The sequence below is a fragment of the Huiozyma naganishii genome, chromosome 3 (genome assembly GCF_000348985.1).
Source record: "Huiozyma naganishii CBS 8797 chromosome 3, complete genome".
Lineage (NCBI taxonomy): Eukaryota > Fungi > Ascomycota > Saccharomycetes > Saccharomycetales > Saccharomycetaceae > Huiozyma > Huiozyma naganishii.
Genome location: NC_035924.1, coordinates 1227244 through 1243961, shown reverse-complemented (window position 1 = coordinate 1243961; position 16718 = coordinate 1227244). Strand labels below are relative to the sequence as shown.

General features: G+C 49.7%; 10 protein-coding genes and 1 non-coding gene across 11 annotated transcripts in view; 5 read left to right on the top strand and 6 right to left on the bottom strand.

Moving 5' to 3' along the window:
* Nucleotides 1–190: 190 nt before the first annotated feature.
* Nucleotides 191–1282, bottom strand: ECM4 (S-glutathionyl-(chloro)hydroquinone reductase; the record flags this gene model as incomplete). The annotated part of the gene is made up of 1 exon (XM_022607378.1): nt 191–1282. The coding sequence occupies one exon, from the start codon at nt 1280–1282 to the stop codon at nt 191–193; it is 1092 nt and encodes a 363-aa protein (XP_022463980.1).
* Nucleotides 1283–1973: 691 nt separating this feature from the next.
* Nucleotides 1974–2816, top strand: KNAG0C06400 (uncharacterized protein; the record flags this gene model as incomplete). The annotated part of the gene is made up of 1 exon (XM_022607377.1): nt 1974–2816. The coding sequence occupies one exon, from the start codon at nt 1974–1976 to the stop codon at nt 2814–2816; it is 843 nt and encodes a 280-aa protein (XP_022463979.1).
* Nucleotides 2817–3055: 239 nt separating this feature from the next.
* Nucleotides 3056–3151, bottom strand: KNAG0Ctrna9K. The gene is made up of 2 exons: nt 3114–3151; nt 3056–3092 (listed from the first exon to the last, which is right to left on the bottom strand). It is a non-coding gene; the product is annotated as a tRNA-Lys (tRNA).
* Nucleotides 3152–5958: 2807 nt separating this feature from the next.
* On the top strand, nt 5959–6774 carry KNAG0C06390 (uncharacterized protein; the record flags this gene model as incomplete). The annotated part of the gene is made up of 1 exon (XM_022607376.1): nt 5959–6774. The coding sequence occupies one exon, from the start codon at nt 5959–5961 to the stop codon at nt 6772–6774; it is 816 nt and encodes a 271-aa protein (XP_022463978.1).
* A 55-nt stretch (nt 6775–6829) lies between these two features.
* On the bottom strand, nt 6830–7891 carry SGT1 (co-chaperone SGT1; the record flags this gene model as incomplete). Its single annotated transcript, XM_022607375.1, has 1 exon — nt 6830–7891. One exon carries the CDS (start codon nt 7889–7891, stop codon nt 6830–6832), a length of 1062 nt encoding a protein of 353 aa, XP_022463977.1.
* A 200-nt stretch (nt 7892–8091) lies between these two features.
* NOB1 (rRNA-binding endoribonuclease) lies at nt 8092–9588 on the top strand (the record flags this gene model as incomplete). Its single annotated transcript, XM_022607373.1, has 1 exon — nt 8092–9588. One exon carries the CDS (start codon nt 8092–8094, stop codon nt 9586–9588), a length of 1497 nt encoding a protein of 498 aa, XP_022463976.1.
* Nucleotides 9589–10216: 628 nt separating this feature from the next.
* On the top strand, nt 10217–11218 carry DRE2 (electron carrier DRE2; the record flags this gene model as incomplete). Its single annotated transcript, XM_022607372.1, has 1 exon — nt 10217–11218. The coding sequence occupies one exon, from the start codon at nt 10217–10219 to the stop codon at nt 11216–11218; it is 1002 nt and encodes a 333-aa protein (XP_022463975.1).
* Nucleotides 11219–11404: 186 nt separating this feature from the next.
* KNAG0C06350 (uncharacterized protein) lies at nt 11405–12466 on the bottom strand (the record flags this gene model as incomplete). Its single annotated transcript, XM_022607371.1, has 1 exon — nt 11405–12466. One exon carries the CDS (start codon nt 12464–12466, stop codon nt 11405–11407), a length of 1062 nt encoding a protein of 353 aa, XP_022463974.1.
* Nucleotides 12467–12625: 159 nt separating this feature from the next.
* On the bottom strand, nt 12626–14368 carry MET1 (uroporphyrinogen-III C-methyltransferase; the record flags this gene model as incomplete). The annotated part of the gene is made up of 1 exon (XM_022607370.1): nt 12626–14368. One exon carries the CDS (start codon nt 14366–14368, stop codon nt 12626–12628), a length of 1743 nt encoding a protein of 580 aa, XP_022463973.1.
* A 594-nt stretch (nt 14369–14962) lies between these two features.
* BET3 (TRAPP complex core subunit BET3) lies at nt 14963–15583 on the top strand (the record flags this gene model as incomplete). The annotated part of the gene is made up of 1 exon (XM_022607369.1): nt 14963–15583. The coding sequence occupies one exon, from the start codon at nt 14963–14965 to the stop codon at nt 15581–15583; it is 621 nt and encodes a 206-aa protein (XP_022463972.1).
* A 115-nt stretch (nt 15584–15698) lies between these two features.
* The window catches only part of GPT2 (bifunctional glycerol-3-phosphate/glycerone-phosphate O-acyltransferase GPT2), a gene marked incomplete at both ends in the record, with an annotated part of 2148 nt that continues 1128 nt past the window's right edge, over nt 15699–16718 (bottom strand). The window contains one exon of the mRNA XM_022607368.1: nt 15699–16718. This exon is cut by the window's right edge and continues 1128 nt beyond it. Within this exon, the coding sequence (XP_022463971.1) occupies nt 15699–16718 (1020 nt within the window).

Below are 16718 nucleotides of genomic sequence, written 5' to 3'. Positions count from 1 at the left end.
CGCGGATCTCAATTTAACGCGAATATTTCCCGATTGAGAAATGGACGCTGGTATGTTGCCGCAATAGGAAGTTCTTATCCGGGTGTGATACCCGTTGCGGTAACGCTGAGTTAAGCGGTCGCTGAGTTAACCTTAAACGATGGGTACACCTACGTACATACATATAGAAAAGAGGGTTTGGGGACAGTCCTCATAAGGGTCTGATGTCTGGCTTTGGGCCTAGAGGGGTGATGCCCAAGAAGTTGATTCTTGTGTGCGATCTTGTGTAGTGGAGCTTGATGTGTTCGAAGTTTGTAGTCTCCTTGAACGAGTCGAAGTTCCAGTACAGGTTTCTGAGCCACAGGTGGATGTAAGGGTACCCGTCCCTGATGGTGGTGAAGTTGCACTTGAAGTGCTGGACGTAGACCGGGTCGAACCTGATGATGGTGGTGTACAGTCTGACGTCTGCCTCGGTGAGTTGTTCGCCGACGGTGAAGAACCGCTGCAGGATCTTGTCGCGGGCGTCCTTGCCCAAATCAGCCTCAAGCTTGGCGTACTTGTCAGCCAAAATCTTCTCGACTTTGTCCAAGTTTTCGAAAACGTTCGTGACCTCCTTCTCGTACACCTCTGCGGACTCTGCGAACCCGGCCTTGTACACCCCGTTGTTGATGTTATCGTACACCCACCCGTTGAACTCGTCGATCTGTGGGGTGAGGCTCTTTGGGGTCAAATCGTACCCTGTCGCGTCACTGCCTGCGAACTCGTCAAAGACACCGGAGTTGAACATACGGATGATAGAAGCAGACTCGTTGTTTACGATGGTGTTGGTCTTCTTATCCCATAGGACAGGGACGGTGAACCTGGCGTTGTACTCCGGGTCGCTCTTGTAGTAAAGCTGCGAGAGTCTGTCAAACCCGTTGTTCGGGTCAAACGTCGAGTCGACGAACAGACGCGCGGAGTTGTTGGGGATAGCACCGACGGCGTACGAGCGGTCCTCCTTGGAGGTAGAGATGCCACCTGCCAGAGTGTACGCCTTGACACCTAGGGACTCGTTGCTTGTAAGCAGTCTCCACCCCTTTTCGTCCAGGTGCCAGTGCACAACGGTGACACCAATGACGTTGGTGAGCCCCTTGATCGCCCTAGTGATCAGTGTTCTGTGTGCCCAGGGACACGCCAGCGAGACGTACAGCCAGTACCTGCCCATTTCGGGTTTGTACACCGGGTGCGAGGGGGAAACGATCTCTTTGAACGACGACTGCTGTCTCTTGAAAGCACCGTCTTTACCAGCCCACTGTTTAGACATATTTGATTGGGGAGAGGGGAGGGGGTGGGGAATTATCTGTGGTTTATGCAAAAAGACAAGGGAGCACGACTGTATTACATAATTCGGGTCTTCCACTCTGTCCTCCATCCAGTCTCTCTTTATATAAGCGACAGATAGAGGGAACGCCGACAAAATCGGGAAATAGGGGTTGTCCTTGCTACTTTGGGTGGTGGTTACCCTTTTGGAAAGCGGTTACCGCATTGAGACATGCTTTTTACTTTTCGGTAAGACCTACCTTTTTGAGTAGTACCTTCCTGTTTAAACTACAGTTTTCCCATTTGGGGTAGCCGCTTCCCAAAATAGTAAGGTCCGGGTAATCACCCAAAAAGGAAGCCGTCACGCACAACGGCGCAGTTCCGGGTTACACCTATTGCTGTTACCCCCCGCAAAAAAAAAAGAAATGCGGGGGTCACCGCCCTGCGCTGCGGCGGTTTCTGTGGTTCGGGGCTTTAGTCCCGCCCGGAGGTGTCCCAATCGGGAAATTTTGAAACTGTGTGGCGACCCCGCATTGTTTTTTGTTTCTTTTTCTTGGAACATCACTCTGCACGGGCGATATGCCGTATCTCGCTTTCATTTATAAGGCAGTGAAGTGTCGACTTGGCATGCTGCACTTGTCTTGCAAAGCTGGCTACTCGTCACCCAACAATCTATAGACACACGCACAGACGCAATGACAAGTCTCGACGACAGTATAATCTCGAGGCAGAACCTCATGCTGCTTGACAATGTGACAAACTACAACAAGGCCGCAATAGACTACTTCCACCACAAGTTCAGCGACGAGCTGCTGGAATTACCCGTATCCTGGACGATGCTGCTCAAGATGCGGAAACACAAGCTGCTACGGTTGCCCAGCTGCGCTATCGAGGACGACGACGATTACCGCATGTACCTCGTGCGGTTGCACCACTGTCTCTGGAGACGCTGGTCTATAAATTACTACAAACTGAACAAGACGAAGTTAAACCCGCTGGCGATCAACTGGAATAAAGAAACGGACGTTACAGTGCTCTACGGGCCAGATTTGCTTCCCGCGAAGGACGGCCATGCCTCGTCGTTCCAGCAACAACTGCACGAGGACGGTGCAAGGTTACGTTCGTCGTTTTTGAAGGACCCAGTTTACGAAGATATCGATGAGTCGTACGATAGTGCAGATGACTCGCTGTCCTGTGCGCTATCATCCTCAGTGGATTCTCACACAGAGTCCATCTTCGACAGAGCCTCGTGTTTGAAACAGTCTCCTCGGCACTACCGTCCGAAACAATCCCTCCGGTTCAAAAATACAGTGCTAAAGCGTACTCTGGACGAAAAGGACCACCCATTGGAATCCTCCGTCTGTATCAACGACATTTACGCTGGTCGCGGCGTAGAGTACATACTCCACCCGCACAGAAGACACTCCAAACGGTGCAACAAGGTCAAATCCACGGCGAGTCGCCAGCAGAGCGATATCGTCAGCGATACAGAGGAGGCAAAAGAGTTCAGGGCCATCCTGTCGGATGTCCGCGTATAGCACCACCACCACGGGGGACAGCTTTATACACAATCTGTACAAGTACGTATATTCTTCCGGGCCGCAGGGAACGATAGGTGTGACCCACTAATGTTCATCAACGACTTTATGATTTTCACTACTACTTTTAATTCACCCATGCAGTGCTACTCTGACTCAGAAGTGCAGTTTGCCGTGGGAGAAGGGAATGTGTTACAAGTTCCCGGCCGGGGTTTCAAAAATATGTATGCAAAAAAGAACTCCTCATAGGGGGCTCGAACCCCTGACATTTCGGTTATCCTTGCTTAAACAGAGTGTTTAAAAGCCGAACGCTCTACCAACTGAGCTAACAAGGACGAGTTCCCGGATTTTTTGAAAGATATGCTCTCCAGAGGTAGTATCTTAAAGTGATGAGAGGTGTTCCAGATGTATCTCTTGCGTAGCTGTCTTCTATATAATCTATATCCTGTTCCTTATCTTCTATCTATTCTGTTTTTTTCTTCTGTCCCCCTCTGTCTTCTGATCTGGCAAGGTCTTGCCCTTTTATATCTTTTAATTTCCCATTGTCCTTGGGGTAATTCCTTATTTCTTATCGTTCTCCAATTCCTCGGGGTATGTTAGTATTATCTTGGTTCGCTGAAGAACAGAGATCGCTGGGCTCGCTCTTCCTCGACTCATCGATTGGTCGTCGCCTCTTGTTGGGCTGCAATCGGCTAACTATTCATTTTACATATGTTACATTATGAAAATTTTCGTGGGCACCGCATAAAGGGTAGTATTTGGTAACGTGGAATTTCCTAGGTCATCAAGGGACAGCAGCTCCCTGTGTATGTCTCACCCGTTGTTAGACCAAAACAAAAATGCCATATGCTGGGGTCTAGTCTTTCCGTCACATACACTCACACCACTTTTTGCCGTCTTGAAAGTAAAACTTTCTCACCGAAATATATGTATTTCCCGTGTATACGTCATATCCAGGCACGCAACGTCTGCTAGAAGAGTCCCTCCACTCTCACAGTTTATTTAAGTCTCCAGTTTCATGCGTCTAACAAACCTCAACACCAATGTCCAATAAAGTACCACCTAACATCGGCTACTATCATAATTTCATATCCGCATTCAATACCCGTCTATGCACTATCTGAGTAGTAGCACTAAGTTTCCATGACTCCAATTTGCAGATTCATCCAATTTTATTAATTTTGGAATATCGACAGAAGCACTTTCATGATATAATTTTATAACTTTACCATTTTCTGCCTTCATTTCAGAGAGTCTACCCAACCACACCACTTTTATACAAGAGTATTGGTGAACTATCTTTGGTGGGAGAGCAAACCATGCCGTGAATTTCTTCTTTATGAAATAACTGCTTTTGTTCAATTCTTTTATTCTGGGTTTGTTTGGGCATTTCGATAGCCAACTACTTTAAAAAGATCTTTCTGGGTAGACGCAAGTCATCCACGTATTTCTTCCAACTCTTTTTTGGATTTAATGGTATTGCTGTTGAGCAGCTTGGTGTTCTGAGTCAATTTCTCGGAGATCATATTTACTTATTCCAACAGATTTTCTCTACTTTCGACAAGAGAGCAACGACTTCTTACTGTTTGTGAAATCATGAGAATCTCCTAATATCACCCAGGTGTCAAAAAGAGATGTATTACAGGGTAATATAAATATCATTCTAATGAGAGTTATTTTAAGTTTTGGTTGTAGTCGGTGTCAGAAGTAGCATTACGCTTTATCATTTAAGCGAGAATTAGTTATCCTAATCCCAGCAGTAGGCTCATTTGAATGACAAATAAAAAAGTGGGTCCATATGAATTTTCCCACCCAAGTCAAAAACGACAACAACTTTAGATCCTGCCTTCTCCAAAACGTGCACTAGCGTTGCTTTGCGTTATTCTCATATTTGAACTTCGAGGATGTTTGTTTCTCACATTTCTAACAACAGTATCATTTATCTTTTTTTCGATGGCCTCTTCATTGACTTCAGTTTTCTGCGTCTGTTTGTACAGTTATGCAATGCGAAGATAGGTATATCTTTGAAAGTTCAACTGGCCATTAACCCTAGAGCACTGGGGAAAGGGATAATTAAAGTGCGCCAGGAATCGCCCTTCTCAAAACTTTAAATCTAATTGCTGAACTCTCCATTCTCCAAAAGCGCACAAACTTAAAGCATAAAACCACAGCAGCCGATGACATTAAAATGAAATAATTACCGTTCTTATCTTGCTACTCCATAATACAGTTCCTTTTCTGGGTTGGAAGTTTGGAGAAACAAGCATGTACCTTTTCCCACACAGATCTCCATATTTACAGCTTCAATCAGTGAATCTTTCTACAAACCTTTTTTTTGGTGGGAAAAATATAAGATTACTTCAAGAACAAAATTGTAACAAACATTGAGGTTATGTTTGAATAAACTGTGTAAGGACTCTGATATTGTGTATTTACGCCGTATACGTAAAATATGTAGTTATATCAGTCGTGCGTGCTTGTCTAAGACTTGTTCGTTAGTTGGGTCCTGGATTTAGAGACGGTCTTGAAAGATGTCGGTGCAGATACCTTGCGGCTTATATACGTTCCGGATAACGGGCCATCCGCATGTCTCGAGTTCGTATACTCAAATGTCGGGTTGATAATAGTTCACAGTACTGTATTGGATAGGGTAACGGGTCATGAGTCCATTCCCAAAGGGAGTTCCCAAATTATCCTCACAGGTTCAACAAACCATGATTTTGGTGCGCAGCAATTTCGTCGTGACCGTTCTCTGTGTGGTTTTTTTTAGTTCAGTTTGCTCGCAAAGAAGAAAAGAACCTCACTAAAGATAACAACGGGACCACTGCACTGTCACATGCAAAGCGGAGCTGCTCGTTCAACGATGACTGCCCAGGTTTATTTTTAGAATACGGTGATCGAAATTCGCTGGTCTTTAGGAAACCACAAAATACGTCATCGCTGTTTCCTAGAATATACCAAATAGGAAGTGAGTCCAATCTTGGATTTCCTAATTGGAGCAGCTTACCTCAGAAGAGGTCCCAAAGGAGTAAACAACAAATACTTGGGCAAATTACGTATAAAAGAGGGCTCTTCGGATTGGAACCTGTCGAGCACAGCAAACTGTCTGTCAAACTTGGTTTCCTTGAAGTAAGAGTACCCCATGTCGAGAATTTCATACAGTATTGCCAGCTTGCACGAAAAGCTGGATGTGCTTTCCTGCTTGTACGGAAAAGCCACGCCGGAGACAGACGAGGATGTTAGACTGTACTCTCTGGAGTACATGAATGAGTTGCTGACCCAGGATATTGCCAAGTACCAGCTACGGGTACAAACTGAAAGATTAGAGTTAGCCAAGCTCAAGGGTGATATATCACTTCTTCGTAAACTGCTGGACGAAACGAGTATCCCCGAGGATGAACAATGTGTAAACGCGAGAGAGAAGCTCCAGAGTTGCAAAACCGATCTCCTCCGCAGATGTCGAGAAAGACTTTCCCATGCACTTCCTGAAAACACAGAACCTATATACATAACTTGCCTTGAGGAGTTACGACACATACCCACAGACGACGTAGCAAAAGTCATGCAATTCATTACTTCCAACTACGATATACTGTCAGAGTTACCTAAGGACAAAGAAAATACCGCTGTCGACACAATTGTCTCCAACTGTCGCCAGCTTGAAATTACACCAATCAATGACCGTCGTTGCTCCCTATACAAAACCCCCAAATCCAGCATTAAGAAGTCAATACGGCTGAACCCAATAAATACGACTGCTGGAGAGCCCAAATTTGTGTTTGAAGAAAAGACGGTGGCCGTTCTCACCCCACTTACGAAATTGCTTTCTCCCGTGAATCTCGGACACAAACGAATGGTTGATGGTGACCCTACTAGGGTCGGTGCGGTCTGGGATGTTCACGAACTACCTTCGTACAAGCGGAGACGGACATTAGTGTGTAATAATCCAATAAAATGAACTCGGGGGGGGACCTCAATCCACTTATAGAACATATGTATCGTGTATAAGGCAATCACCAGTGTTTCAGTTCTGTACCTTCTGGTGGAGACGTTTCGACAACTTTATCCCGAACATCATCCCAGCTGGTGTTCAGCGCAGTGCCATTACTCTCGATGTACGACTTCATCATTGCCCGCTTCGTATCCGGGTCCGCATCCGCGTATATCTTTTGGAAGAACGAATCTGCAGAGCTCTTTTCCGTTTCGTCGTCACTGATATCATCGAAGTTGTACTTGGACCAGTCCTTGCCTTTCTTCCCCGCTGTTGAGCTGGACTGTGCTGCAACGGCCTGCAAGGCAGCCCAGTTTTTGCCCTTGATTTTTTTATCCACGGTGATCTCGACCTTCTTGCTAAATAGTTGGTGCCTCACAGACGCGGGATCCAGCTCAGAAAACAGTTTCACATTGTACTGGAACTCAGAACCACTTGAAGTGCCCGTCCAAGAAATTTCCAGATCCTGGTCCGCATGCGTGGACACTTTAATGTCCTCCTCCTTCGCGGGCACGTTTTCGGTGAACAGCGAAATTGTCACCGAGTTGGAGGTCTGGTACCAATCCGTTCTCAACTTGGCCGGCAAAGTAGATGCAGGTGCAGGTTGTGGTAACGGTTCCGGCTTGGGGATATTCCTAGTTGCCGTCGGCGCAGTGGGCATGGAGGCCCCCGTTTTCTTCAGTTTTTTATCCAGTTTCTCCTGCCATATGGCAACAGCACCGTCGTTATAATCGTGTAGTTTAGCATTCGACATGTACTCCGCCGCTCGCACATAATCCTTCCTGTTGAAGTAGTGGACAAACAGCCTGAAACTGACAAACCCAATTTTGGACCGCACGCCTCTCTCCTCGGCCTCCTTCAACGCCTTCTCCAACAAACACTGTGCATTCTCCACCGTTTCCTCGCTATGCCAGTCGGAAAACCCAAAGTACAGCTTCTCAAGACACGCAGCTTTGTACACGAGTGCATCGACGCACCTAGGATTCTCCCTCAAAATCGCATCGTACAGCGCCAATGCCCTCGGGGGATCCCTTTCATCGTACAGAATACCGTAAGCGGTCTTCAGATCGTTCGCCAGTGTCATTTCTCCGCAATTTCGTCCTGTCTTGGCCACACAATTGGCCACCGCTCAGTCAACTGTCTGGTCCGTTGACACCAACTGGCGATGCGACTGAAAAATTTTCGACGACACAAATTCGAACTTTTGAAGCGATGAGCTGCTCTTGAACTCACTAGTTAGTGCATCTTGTCCGCTGTGGTCTGAGACCTATAGAAATCGTGGCCATGTCTGGAATTGGGGGTGCTGCTAATGTGAGGGCTTTGGTGCTCGATGCGACACCGCTGATAACACAGTCGTACTCGCACTATCAGAATTTTGCAGAGGATTTTTACACGACGCCGACAGTGTTTGCGGAGATCAAGGATGCACAGGCGCGGAAGAACCTGGAGATCTGGAAGAGTCTGGGCACGCTGCAACTGGTGCACCCGAACGAGGCGTCGATTAAGGCCGTTTCCAACTTCGCAAGACTTACCGGTGACTACTCCGTGCTGAGCGCAAACGATATCCACATTCTGGCGCTGGCTTATGAGCTTGAGTGCAAACTGAACAAAGGTGATTGGAGGTTGAGAAGGAAGCCAGGTGACGTCCTTGGGAAGCAGGCGGAAGCGTCCGGTGAGCAACCCAAGAAACAGGCTCAGGAACCCGCACCAGTGAAGGATGAGTCTGCGCAGAAGAAGAAGCCCAGAAGAAGAGGTGGGAAAAAACAGAGAGAGAAGAGGCTAGCTAGAGGTGAGGACGGGTCCGCAGCTGGAGCCACGATGGAGGAGCAATCAAACACTCCAGATGCAGCTGCTACTGTGGAACCTGTCAAAGAAGAAAAACTCGCTGCCACTTTGAAGTCGATCGAGAAGGAACAGCCCGCTCAACGTCCCAGTGATCTCCAGGAGGACTCAGAGATTGCTCAAGATAGCGAGCTCGCTGGTTTTGAAACAGTGGGCAAGAAGACAACCAAAACTGACACCACACTTGGTGAAGACTACTGTGATGAGGACGACGATGGTGAGTGGATAACACCAGATACGTTAACGGAGGCTATAATCAGAGACAGCGGTGAGGACACTACTGGTTCGCAGAACGTGGAGGCTACCGAGAAGCAGCGCCAGAATGCGTTGAGTTCTCCCAAGAATCAGGTCGCTCTTGCCAGTGGTGATTTTGCAGTGCAGAATGTTGCCTTACACATGAACTTGAACTTGATGAACTTCATCTCCGGGCTAAGGATCAAACGGTTAAGAAACTACAGGCTGAGATGCCACGCATGCTTCAATATGTTCCCACTGCCCAAGAACGGGAAGCCTAAGCATTTCTGTCCCTCCTGTGGTGGACAGGGCACGTTGTTGAGATGCGCCGTCTCCGTGGACAGTGAGACCGGGAAAGTGACGCCACACTTGAAGGCAAACTTTCAGTGGAACAACCGTGGTAACAAGTTCTCGATGGCGAGTCCACTATCGAAGAACTCCCAGAAGAGATACGGGAGCAAAGGGTTTGTCCATGTCAAGCACAAGCAGGACCCTCTCCTGCTGAGAGAGGACCAGAAGGAATACGAGCAAATGATGAAGCAGGAAGATTGGACGCGTAGGCACAACGAGAAGGTGCTCAATAACTGGATTGGTGGTGGGTCCGCGGACAACTACATATCGCCCTTCGCCATCGACGGCCTGAAACACCATAGTGTCCGCGTTGGCAAGGGCAGGTACGTCAACAGCAGCAGAAAGAGGAAATAGCGGTCTTGCTTATGTACATTATAGTCAATCCAAGAAATACATACTATCAAGTGGTAAAGGTCTCGGCGGTTTGTTGAAACTGCTCTAGGCGGTTAGAAATAAGGCTGCATTCAACTTGTGCCTGGCCCCGGCCCGATATCAACTTGCGCTGGCGCCAGGCAAATTTCTCAAACAGAGAATGCCCAAAAGCCACCACAAAATTAGCAGCAATAAACTCACGGCTACGATGGTACCCTCAAAGCTAGATTTTGTATATTCTACTGGTTCGGGGCTGTCCCTGGGTTAAAAACCTCCGGGACAATAATACCGTTTATTTCCCCAAAAAGAGAAGAGTAAAAGGCCCAGTTTTTTTAGTTGTGTCGTATATCACAACACGCCGGATTACATGCCGCTCTCGCAAGCTTTGCATTGCCCCGACACCGGCCCCCAGCGTGCTCTTCTCGACTGCCTGTGACAGTATTTTGTGACACTTTTTCTTTTCAAAAATTTTTCAGAGTGTAAAATGTGGATTACTAATGGAGTTTGCGATGACTTCTTAAAGAGAGTGGATAGTCTTCTGTGTATCTGACTCGTTGGCTGTTTGGCTCCAGCGGTCGCGGTAGAGCACGGTAAGATCAGTACTGAGAAGATGACTGGGAAGTTGGGACTGCTGCTTATTCACCCGGCTGTGACGACGATGCCTGAGATGGTCGTCGCAGTCAAGGAACAGGCGAAAAGAGATAACGTTTCGATAATCGACCAGTTCTTGGTCAACAAAGTGGTCGACGGTTCTGTGAATCTGAAGGCCGGGAAGTACGATATTATTAGGTACTTGACGCCCGAGAAGCTCGAGGAGATTAAATTTCCTAAGATGCTGATTGCGGTTTTACAAGAAAGCTTGAAAGACGACGGTTTGTTGTACGGCTTGAGTGATCAGTACAAGGTAGACGCCTTGCTAAACGGGTTTGAAATAGTCAGTGGTGATGGTGATGTGGGTGAGTACCACTGGATAAAGAAACCCGCTGTTGCGAACGCTACTGTGGGGATTGTTCCCCTGAAGGGGAAAAGTAATACTACGGGGGCTAAGCCAGCGGCGCTGCCCTCGTTTAAAAAGAAGACCACCGGATCTACATCTGCATTACCCTCGTTCAAAAGAGCAGCAAAGACCCCCGTACCTGTCTCTAGTCCCAAAGTGGGCGTAGAGGAGGAGGAGGATTTTGGTGACCTTGAGGAGGATGACTTGTTCAGCGAGTCTGCGAAGGCCCGTTTCCTCGACGGGAACGACGAGGATGACGATGAATCTATTGATGAGGACGAACTGGTCACGGATAAGTCAGGTAAAATCACCTTCATCACTTGCGGGAAGAGCAAGACCAAGAGGAAGAAGGCGTGTAAGGATTGTAGCTGTGGTATCAAGGAGGAAGAGGAGGAAGAGATCGATAACGTTAGAACGCAGCAGGACAAAGTTATCAAATTCACCGAGGACGAGCTGACCGAAGTCGATTTCACCATTGACGGTAAGAAGATCGGTGGATGTGGGTCTTGTTCTCTGGGGGATGCGTTCAGGTGCAGCGGCTGTCCGTACTTGGGGTTGCCCGCGTTCAAGCCTGGTCAGGCCATCAATCTGAACGCCATTTCGGATGACTTGTAAAACTGGTTGCCATGAATGCAAACAAAACTATTTTGGGATCTCGTATCTGGCTGGCAGCTTCCGGAAATTGAAGGAATCGCACTCATAGCGACCAGGCAAAATGTCCGATGGTAAAAGTACTACACCTTGTGTGTCAATGTCATTTCCAGGGACTACCCTTCTATAAATACTGTATTTACAATCGTCTCACGAGTATTTATTCAAAACTGAAACCACCCCCTCGTAGACATCGTCAACGATCATGGTAGGTTCTACGTTTGCTAAGTGATCACCATCACGGTATACCCCAGTTCTTACTAAACAGCTATTCCACCCATAGTTCTGTGCCCCTATGATATCACTTGCTGGGTTATCTCCAACCATGAAGACCTTATCGAACGGTGTGAACGTTGGTTCGATACCTATCTCTGGCAGGATCTGCTGGTCCGAGTCCACTTGGCTGTTGACCATTTTCTGTTGCCAATCGATCAAAACATGGTGTGCAAAATCGTACGTTAGTTTAGTTGGTTTACCCAAAATATGGTCATTCAGGGGTAGTCCGTCGTTCATTTGCGAGTACAGTGTTTTGATCAGCAGTCTGAAGGCTCCCTGGCCAAATCTGTTCAATTGGTAAGGGTTCGCCCAGAGCAAGTCGTTACACGAGAAATATATCGGTACCGCTGGAGTGGCAGATTTCTCCCTGCGCAAAGTGTTCAGCAGGCCTCCCTCGCTGATCAAAAGATCTGTAACCACTTGCAAATCTGCTGCCCAATCTCTAGGGTCGTTGAACACCAGAACTGCATCAAATTTGGACTTGTCGAGTCCCGGAATATCTCTTGAGTTTGCGATCAATTGTTCCTGGGAAAGCCCAGAAAAGGGCGCAATGTCCTTGTTGTACCGAACGATGTCGTTCGTGTGGACAACATCTTTGAAACCGTATTTTTCAGCGACACCTCTCACTGCTGGAGACCCAACAGCCAGGATCTTGCTGTACCTCGAGATCATCGTTTTGTATGGCGTATGAGCCTGTATGATTTGCAAAGGAGAGATGTCGACTTTCAAAGCATCTGATATGAACTTGGTTCTCTGCGCCTCGAGGGTGCCCCCGCCATTCGTGAGCAGGACAAAGGGTACTTTGGCCTCGGTGAGAAGCCTCAACGCCTTGCCCGCCCGAGCAATTGGGTTCTTCCCACGCAGAAGCACGCCATCGATATCAAATGCAAACCCGATACATTTAGGCGAAGTGCTCAGCAGTCTCTTGAACAGCATCTCCTCTTGGTCGAGCACGCTACCTACCTCTGCAACATTGCAGTAAATTAGTTATTATTTGATTAAATAATGCATCTCTATATTATGTACATTTTATTAAATAAGCGAGTGGCTGTCGACGATTGGGTCTGACGGGCCATCTCCCCTCCCCCCGCCAATTCATAGGAACTGCGGTTGAATGTCAATGTCTTGGAATCCCTCTTCTATGTGGTACTTGTGGTCCCCCGCGAACTGGACGAGTTCTTGTGGGATCAGATGGTTTACAGCGTGGCCGACGACGAGTAGTCCCGGTGGTCTCGAGCCGATCTCTTGCACGACCTGCGGCAGGTATTTTAGAAGCGTCCTCGTGACTCTTTGGTCTGGGCAGGACGCTCTCTCTATGATTGCGAGGGGCACATCTGCGTCCCACCCTTTCTGGAGCAGCACTTCTGTGAGCAAGTCTGCACGGTGCAGTGCCATCAGGAACACGGTAGTCCGTGACGCGACGTAGTCTGGCACCTCTGGCAATGCGCCCTTGCGACCTGTCCCCGTGCACACAAGCACCTGGTCCGCAATGCCCCTCTGCGTTGCCGGAATCTTTGCGACCACTGTCGACGCCAACGAAGACGATATCCCTGGGAGAACCAGTGCTTCGTACCCGTTTGCAGCGAAGAAGGAGTACTCCTCTCCGCCGCGGCCGAATATGTACGGGTCACCCTGTTTCAACCTTACGACTTTCTTCCCCTCTTGCAATGCGGATAACCCGCGAGCGAGCAGTTCCTGTTGTGCATTCTCTGCGTTCCCGGGGAACTTCTTGGCGATGAAGCACTCTGTAGTTGGTGGGATCAAATTGAGGACCGTCTGCGGGACCAGTTTATCCGCGAGGATGATATCTGCCGTTTTGATCTCGTTAAGGGCGCCGAGCGTGAGCATTGACACGGACCCGGGTCCACTGCCCACAAGAGATATCTGTCCATGAGCAGCCGCACTGTCTGCACTTGCCGTGCCCCTAGTGAGGGTCTTGGGCCCCGTTTGGTTTTGCAATTGCGTCTCGTGGTGTTCTGGGTGTGAGGTCTCTGCAATAGTGTCCGGTTGCTGGGCACCGTTTTCCAAGTCCTGCAAGGTCACAGTGGCCAGTTTCGCAAGCGGGTAGTATGCCATGATCTGCGAGAGCCACCTGGTCCTGCGTTGCTGTTGGTCTTTAGCGGTCTGGTCGAACTCGTGGATGAGTCTGTTAAACTTGTGGCTCTCCCAGTTATCCTCGTTGAGCCCGTAACCGAGCCCCGGTACCGCAAGTCCAGTGTCCCAATACTTCTCCGCTAGCAACCTGTTGTTATCCTGCGCGATGAGCTGGTCCCTGACGAGCCCCATGTTCGAGACCACTTGGGAGATATTTGCTGGGAGTCCCGCGACGATCTCGCGCTTGACACGCTCCGCGAGCAAGTATCCCCTGCCGTTGGTGCTGACGCTGATCTGCAGCCCGCTGCCCTGCGGGTCCGTGTACGTTGGCGTGAGACTAAACGTCGAGAACTCCGGCTGCTGGTACGTGTTGATCGGGATGCGCAATTTCCGACACTGTGCAAATATCGCCTCTACTTCGTTGATCTTGTCCACTGCAAGGTTTACAAACACACGGTCGACGACCCCACCGGTCAGGGCCCTCCCGAGCGTCGTGAGGTCCGAAAGCATGAAATCACGCTGCAACACCCGCACGGACGACTGTCCCTGCAGTTCCTTCGCAATTGCTGCCCCGTGCGCCGCAGAGGACACGCCAACGAGCACGGGCACGGCCCCGTGCGCCAACAGCCGCCTCACACGGCCCACGGTCAGCGAGCAGCTCGCGGTCCCGCCGGACCCAACAAGCAAGTGTACTTCCCCGTCGCAATTGTTCCCAGTAACCAACGACAACCGATCCAGTCCCATTGCCTGGGGATCTTGTAAAACAGATCTTCAACCAACGAGAGACACCAGACAACACTCGTCCTTAAGTACACCCCGGCCCAGGTCCAAGTCATCGGCAGCAACGGGTCCGCCACAGTTTGCGTTGGTCCACTGCAAACTGTGTCCACAGGCCGGGCGTCACGTGACGCGCCGGTCCGCCGCGGGGACCACGCTGGCACCCTGTCAGCGGTCCGGTTGACGACTGCATGGTCGTACTGGTCGCGTTGTAGTTCATGGCACCTTTCTCCTCGTCTTGAAGACGTCTTGTGTTTCGATGCCGCCGGCAATGACTCTGCCGGAACGGTCTCTGAAGGGACGGCCTCGGGGTGGGAGCGGCAGACAGCAGAAACGGTGTAACACACGTCCCGTTGCACCACGACCCCCTCCGGCCTCGTAGTCTCGTCAGTTACCACCGGCAACAGGGCCCTCACTTTCTTCTTCTTCTTCTTCTTCTTCTTGCAGGGCTCAAAACTTGCTCCTTTAATATTTATTCAGATTTGAAGATCTCGAAGGAATGGATGAGCGAGTGCATCGCGTTGTTGGTCTGTGTCTGGCAGTCCCCCGTAGCAGCTGCCAATGCCCCAGTCACGCTCCAGCTCACTGTCGAGCTCGAACCCTGCAAACGCGCCGCAGGTGCGCCACTTGAAGGCGCTGGGCGACGACACGTGGAAGAACAAAGTCGAGAAGGTGAACGCAGAGTTCTTCCATCTGACGTACGGGACGATCGTCGCGCAACTGTGTGAGGAGTACGCCGGGGACTATGCACGCGTCAATGGCGAGCTCTTCCAGATCGGGTACAACCTCGGCGTACGGCTCATAGAGGACTTCCTCGCCCGTACAGCGCTCCCCCGGTGCGACACTTTTCTCAAGACGAGCGAGGTGGTCAGCAAGTGTGCGTTCAAGATCTTCCTCAACTTGACCCCGGAGGTCGCCCACTGGAACGCCGCTAGGGATTCCTTCGACCTCGTATTTGGCGAGAACCCGCTTGCGGAACACGTAGAGTTGCCCCCAGGCGCCTCGGGACAACTGTGGTTCTCGAACGTGCTCTGCGGCGTGCTCAGAGGAGCGCTAGAGATGGTCCAGCTCGATTGCGACGTCGAGTTCGTCTCAGATACACTCAGGGGAGACATGTCCACCGATATCAGAGTGAAGTTGAATAAAGTGCTCCGGGACGAGATCCCAGCGGGTGAGGACTAGAGTGCCCCCCTCCACACTCGATAGACGTCCTCTCCACAATATACAGTTACATATTTGTACAAGGTAAGTTAAGCAAGGTATAGCAAAGCAAGAATTGATGGGCGACGGGGGATTACTACTTGGTGTCCCTCTGCTCACGCACCATGCTCGTAATGTGCGAGACGGATTCACTCGTGGGGGCGACGCTGCTCCCCGTGGCCACAGCCTCGCCGTCTCCATCGTCATCCTCCTCGGAATAGTACTTGCCCGCAGACTTCGGGTCTGTGAAGAATGGAATATCGGAGAGCGATCCGCGCGAGTTCACACGGGACAGTCCTGTCGAAAAATCGGACTCCAACGAATGCACAGAGCTAGACCGGCTCCGGCTGAAGGGAACTTCCGGCTCCTGACCAGCAGTGGACCCTGGTTTGCCCTCATGCTTCCCAGAACTGAATTTCCAATAGTCCGGGAAAACCTGTGGTCCGAGCTCGTTGCAGATGTCCGTGATCTCAGTGGAGAGCTCCCGCCGCATCTTCTGCAACTTCGTGATCTTATCGTTCGGATAGAATAACGACACAAATAGGGGCGGCAAAGACTTGAACAAGTCCACCCCGATCTCACCAGTCTTGAAACTAGCGTAAGTCGTCGTCACAAGCACAGCGTAGAAGTACCCAAACTGTAGCACTTTGCTGCCCGCGAAGGGAGTCTTGATCCACCGCGTGTACCGGACGTCGTGGTTGTACATGTACAACAGAATGCAAGAGTACGTCACGTACAACACGGGGGCCAAGATCAGAGCCACTATGAGTTTCCACGTGGCCAGGAGATCAATCCCTTTGATCTTCACCAACGATTTCTTCAAACCTTCACGCTGCTTCTTCTTCGAGTACACGCTGCAGACGACGAAAACGGGCATAAACAGGACCGAGCCAGGCAATGCCAGAGTGAAAAAGAACAGAAGCTTGGCCACTCTGACAAGCAGCAGGGCAAGACAACGGATAGTGTCGAGTTGCGACGTCCGCAATTTTTCCACTTGATGGTCCTTCAACCCGTACGAACTCAACGTGTCGTTGTATCTCGAGACCATGCATTTCAAGTTTATGATTCGAGAGTCGTCTTTAAACTTGCTGTAACCCATTACGCAACCGCCTATTAA